This window comes from Microtus ochrogaster, linkage group LG7_11, assembly GCF_000317375.1.
Source record: "Microtus ochrogaster isolate Prairie Vole_2 linkage group LG7_11, MicOch1.0, whole genome shotgun sequence".
Classification (NCBI taxonomy): Eukaryota; Metazoa; Chordata; class Mammalia; order Rodentia; family Cricetidae; genus Microtus; species Microtus ochrogaster.
In genome coordinates this window covers 4,489,236-4,494,539 of record NC_022032.1, presented here as the reverse complement: position 1 = coordinate 4,494,539, position 5,304 = coordinate 4,489,236, and the positions used below count along the sequence as shown (strand labels likewise).

Sequence of the window (5,304 nt, the reverse complement as noted above, 5' to 3'; positions counted from 1 at the left end):
GATAAGGTTGCCGGGCAGCCAGCTTCAACCCTCCTTCCTGGTTCCCTTTCTCAGCCTGTAGCCCTTGAATTCCCGCCCAGAGGAAGATCCATTTTCACACACGCCCTTGCTCCACTTTGCCCCCAGGAAATGCCAAGGCCTTTGAAGTAACGCTGGGAGCCAAACAACCAAAAGGGGGCTGGGGAGTAAAAGTGTTTTTATGTAATTTGTAATACATTGGTGCAAGTCCCCCTCAGAGAGGAAAGGCAGTAAACTAGCCTTGGAACCGCAGTCTCAGAAGGAAATCCTAAATCCTTTAAAGAAAAAAAAAAAAAAACCAAACCAAAACAAGGGCATTTGCTTAGGTGTCTGGAAGTGGGACTATGTTGAGGCAAGAGAGAAACACACCACGGTGTGAATATAGCCAAGTATTCCATTTATTAACAAAATAGTCTTAGTAAGGGAGAGCTCTGTTCACCCCACGAGAGGCCCCGCAGCCCCGGCGCTGCTGCGTAAGACCGGAAGGGAGGGAAGGTGTGTGTGTGGGGGGGACAAGACCCGGGTCGAGTCTTTAATCCACTGCAGGAACCCACGGAAACCCACCGCCAGCTTTGGAGGTTGCTGGCTCAGGTCTGGGACAGGGCGAAGGGAGTGCTGTGATCCTAGGGCTCCCTGAGTCCCCAGCCTGCCCCCAACAGAGCTACTAATGTTGTCTGGTCTGATGACTTTGGGACTAGTCTGCTTTGGAGGGATCCGGCAAGGATCCCTGGCCCTGCTCCTATCACGAGAGGAGGGCGGGGGGTCACAGTCCCAACTAGGGAGAGGGAAAAAAAAAAGATGATAAAGTACTCCACAAAATATAAAGAGCAATTTCGTGCCAGCGGGGGGCCTTCTAAGACGCTTGACTGGCTGTGGCAGGTCCCCAACTGCAGACGATGTGGCTGCAGGGCAAGGTGTGGGTCCCTGAAGGGCCAGGAAGGTAGAAGGAACAGCAGGCTCTGTTGGAGGCCATTGGGACCACTGCAAGGGAAGCCTGCTGGTGGCACCGGGTCTCTTCCAGCTGAGCATCATGGAAGAACAAGGCTGTGATTTGATTTGAGGGGTCAGGGCCTAGAACCAAGTGCTCACGTAGGGGAAAGGAGGGTTGCTTGAGACAGGGCCACACAGCAGCGTTCTGATTCAACAAAGCTGGGGACCTCCAGCCACCACGGTGGTTCCCCCTTCGACCCCCCAAAAAAATCGTTACAATTTTTTTTTTGTACAAAGGAGAAAAATTAAAACGTCACATGGAAAGAAACAAGAGGGGACGGGAGGAAAAGGGAAGAGATGCAGTTTGAACAGTGAAGACTCATGCAAGAGACTGCCCAAAATGAGAAAAGTATAGAACCCAACTCTCCCTTCATTCCTTAAAACCAAACCAGTCAAAAACAAAAAACAACAACAACAAAAAAAACACCCTTAAAACATACACCTAAGAAAAAGAAGAAAGAAAAAAAAAGAACGGGAGAGGGAAGGGGTTCGTGTAGTTCTCTGGGTGGTTAATATTATTATTTGAGGAGACAGACTTTTTGCATACCATTGACTCATGTGGGCCATTAATGCACTTATATTCCCAGCTTGTAAGCTAACATTATAGTAAATAAATACACAGTCCGGTGGGGAGGGGCTAGGCTGGATCCTGGTAGGGGTAAGCAGTAGTGGAGGTTGCAGCGTCGAGGGCAGTGGGACAGGAGAGGAACGGGTGGGTGGGTGGGTGGGGAAGGGCTGGGAGGGGCCAGAGCTGTAGTTACTGATATCCGAGTGCCGAGGCGGAGGCTAGTCTCTGTCCATACAGCGCATATGGCGAGTAGTAGGGTCCGGCTGTGGGGAGGGATGGCACTGCCAGCCCCCCAGCTGTGGATAAGTGGCTCTTGCCATAGGGGTGGTATCGGCTTAGCCCCAAAGTGTGTGGACTCCGCAATGACAGCGATCCGGGGCTGCCTGGGGCGGCGGGCGGGGGGAGATGCAGATGGCAAGAAGCAGCGGCAGCAGCCGCTGCTGCGGCGCTGCCCAAGCTCGAGGCCCCGGGGTAGGCGGCCAGAAGTTTCTCTGCGCCGGGCAGGGCTGTGTGAGTCCGTAGATGGCTGAGCAGCTCCTCGGAAGTGGCAAAGCGCTTGTCGCAGGGCCCGTTGGCCGCCACCCAGTTGCAGCTGTGTGGCAGCGGTTCATTCTGCAGCATGAAGCCATAGGTGTAGAGAGGATGGCCCGGGAGCGCGGCCTGGGCGGCGCTGGAGGACAGAGCCGCGGGTTGCAAGGGGTGCCCGGGGTACACCAGTGGGTAGCCACCGGCCTTAAGGCTGGGCCCGGCCGGATCATGCGCGCTGCAAGTGGAGCAGCTAGAGCCGCCGAGGTGCGAGGCGCTGTGGTAGCCTCCCAGGCAGTAGGGGTCACGGCATAATCCCTGCAGAAAGGAGGGCGGGGAGGCCCCGGTGAGGGGGCTGGAGCTGGGGGGCTTGCCGGGTGGCAGGCCCAGGCCCCCGGACAGCTGGCCTCCCACTAAGCCAGACTTGCTGGGATCCAGGCCAGGCACGAACTGAGACGGGTAGCCGGCATAGGCACCCACGATGGAGCCGTGGTAACCGATGCTGGAGGGCGGTAGCGGGAACACAGAGTGGCCTGGTTTGTAGGGTGACACTGGAGCCACGTGGCCGGCCCCCACCAGAGCGGAGGGCGGCTCCGACTTGCGCCCTGATGCTGCGGCCTCCGGGCCACCGTGAGCCGAGTCCCCGCCGCTGCCTCGGCTCCCAGCTGCTGGCTCCGGACTGGGTTTGGCTTCCTGGTCTTTCTTGTCCAGGTCCCCTCCGCCGGTCCCACCACCGTTCTTGCAGTCTGAGTGGTGCGGGGAGCCTCCGCGGGAGCCTCCGGGTGAAGACGAGTTTGACGAGGTGGAGACCGGCGCTCCATGCGGGGGAAAGGGAGGACAGGCGGCGCTGGGGACCCTGAAGCCCGCCTTGTCTCCGGGGGACGAGGAGGACGAAGAGGAGGTGGAGGACACCGACGAGGAGCCGCTGTCTTTGCGGGAGTCGCCGCCGCTGGAGCCCTTGGAGTAGGGCTTGAAGCTAGACTTGTCCTCCGCGGGGGAGTCCCCCAGCTGCTTGAGCGCGGTGGCCGCGGAGGCGGTGCCAGGGGCGGAGCGGCCGGGGTCTTTCTCGGATCCCAGCCCGTTGGCGGCTGCGGCTACCGAGTTGAGCTTGGACGAGGGCGGCGGGTCGGGTTTGCCGATCTGCGAGCAGGTCTGGGCTAGCAGTGCCAACGGACTCTTCTTGGCGTCCAGCTGCGGGAGACAGTGGCAAAGTGGAGGGAGAAGGGGTGAGATTGGGAGACCCACCAAGCGCGCAGGGACGCAAAGCAGGGCACTGGCGGCGCGATGGGGGCCTAGAGAAGAGGGTCACCGAGAAGAGGGCCTGGCTGTGGCGGAGCAGCCGGGCAGAATGGCACTTGCGTTATGGGTTAGCCCCTGAGTGTGTCATGGGCGCTGGCGCGCAGGAGAAACGGTTCAACACCCGCCCTCCTGGTTAAAGGTGACTTCTCTGGAGTCGTGGTGGCGATTCGCCCCATTCCATCTAATCTCTCCCTCTTCTTGGCCCGGGGAAAAACTTAAGCTTTTAGTTTGGGAGAACTTCGTTTGGGACGGGTTTCTGGTGATGGCGCTCGGGGTAGAAGCGGGGAGAGGCGCCTTCTAAAGGCAGAGTTGCAGTTGGCCCTGTGAGTAGCCCCTCCCTCTCTCCTTCCCTCCCTCCCGGGGAGGACACCCAGAGAAGTGGGATGAAGAAAGACCAGGGATCGCGAGTGCCTGGGTTTTCTGCAGTGTGCCCCAATAGGCCCAGGAAGATGCGGGGGAACCCGGGCGGCTTCCAAGAGAACAGGTCGGGGTGGAGGCGAGGGAGGTCCAGGAGCCGTCTTTGGACAGGACACTGGGGGCCAGAGGAAAAGTAAAGGAGTCTGGGCGCGACAAGAGCAAATCCAGTTCGACAGAAAACACGCAGCTCCGAAGGGCGAGTGGGCAAAAACCTTCCACCCGGCAGTCTAGGGAGAACCTGGAGGGTCTGATCCCTGCCTTTCGTCCCTCCTCATGAGGTCCGCCAGCGTAGCCAGCCTCGGGAGTCGCCTCGCACTGAGCTACGGGTGTGTGTGTGTGTGGGGGGGGTGCGCAGGGAGCAGGGCCACGGTCCCAGCATGGGTGGCGGAATGGGTTCAGCTCTGGGTGGGCAGCGCCCGGAGACTGACCTCAATGGGGCTGACGGGAGTGGAGGACAGCGGCTGCAGGTACTCCGGGTGCAGGAGGTGACCGGTGTGAGCGCTCAGCATCTTCAGGACCCTGATAGGAAGCCGGTTCGCCTGGCGCAGGGGGTCCGCCGGGGGCAGGAGGGACACCACCGCCGGCACCGCCGGCCTCTTCCCGCCGCCGCCGCTGCTGCCGCCGCTGCCGCTGCTTTCGGGTGTCCTTGGGTTAGATCCAGCGGGCGAATCGCTCATTTGGAGGAGGCAGCGCCACTGGGGGGGCGGGGAGGGAGGGGAAGCTCCGGGAGGCGAGCTCCCGGGGCGGGTAGGCTCGCTCTGCTGCGTCGAACGCCGTGCAGCAGTCGCTGCGCCTCGGTGCCGCCTCCCCTCCTCCACCGCCGCCGCCGCCGCCGCCGCAACCGCTAGCCCAGGCAAGCAACACAAAAACCTTCGTCTTCCGCGAGCTGCACGTCAAATAGCCGCGATCCGCAGCCACACTTCAAAGGGATCGCCGCGCCCGCCCAATCGCAGCTCTTTCCCGGACCCTGGGGCGGGGAGAGCGGCGGGCGGAGGCGGGCGCCGCCGGTAGGCGGGGAGAGTCTTAAAGGGCCCTCACCCCTGCCGTCTCCCAGCCGCCGCCGCCGCCGCCGCCGCCGCCGCTGGTGCCGCGCTTTGGGACTGCTCCCCTTTCCGGGCCGGGCTGCCCCTACAACGCAGACTCTGCGACCTCCCTTGCGCTGGCTCTCCTATTGCCGGCTACTCCACCACCAGCTCCAGCGCGCGCGCTCGTGTGTGTGTGTGTGTGTGTGTGTGTGTGTGTGTGTGTGTGTGCGTGCGTGCGTGCGTGCTGGCGGGGGCTGTCGCCAGTAGTGGGGACGGGGATGGGAGAGCCCTGCTCTGGTCCTAGGATCCAAGCCTCTCCCCCAAGCCCGCCTGGGGGCGGGCCATGCCACAGGAGCCGGGCCCCTTCTCCGAGCTGCTTCGGCCAGTTCTCTTTCCCCTAATTGGCCTCTCCCGGATGTGTTCACTTGGAAGCGGCGGAGCCTCGGGGGCATCCACTATTCC

The 5,304-nt window shown here is 61.5% G+C and overlaps 1 protein-coding gene across 2 annotated transcripts; it reads right to left on the bottom strand.

Annotated features, from left to right (window-relative positions):
- Positions 1–394: 394 nt before the first annotated feature.
- Znf703 (zinc finger protein 703) lies at positions 395–4,775 on the bottom strand. Of its 2 annotated transcripts, none has more exons than XM_005362472.2 (2): positions 4,246–4,773; positions 395–3,292 (listed from the first exon to the last, which is right to left on the bottom strand). In XM_005362472.2, the coding sequence occupies exons 1-2, from the start codon at positions 4,492–4,494 to the stop codon at positions 1,766–1,768; spliced, it is 1,776 nt and encodes a 591-aa protein (XP_005362529.1). In that variant the 5' UTR covers positions 4,495–4,773; the 3' UTR covers positions 395–1,765. The 2 variants fall into 2 exon arrangements, with proteins under 2 accessions (XP_005362529.1, XP_026642804.1); XM_026787003.1 differs by lacking the exon at positions 395–3,292 and adding an exon at positions 3,301–3,594 and having other exon boundaries at positions 4,246–4,775.
- Between the last annotated feature and the right edge of the window lie 529 nt (positions 4,776–5,304).

Bases quoted from the DNA above. Each gene is read 5' to 3' on its own strand.
- Znf703 (XM_005362472.2), bottom strand. From the start codon at position 4,494: ATGAGCGATTCGCCCGCTGGATCTAACCCAAGGACACCCGAAAGCAGC. The intron at 3,293-4,245 runs GTCAGTCTCCGG...TGTCTCCCGCAG, and splicing joins CTCCCGTCAGCCCCATTGAG to CTGGACGCCAAGAAGAGTCC.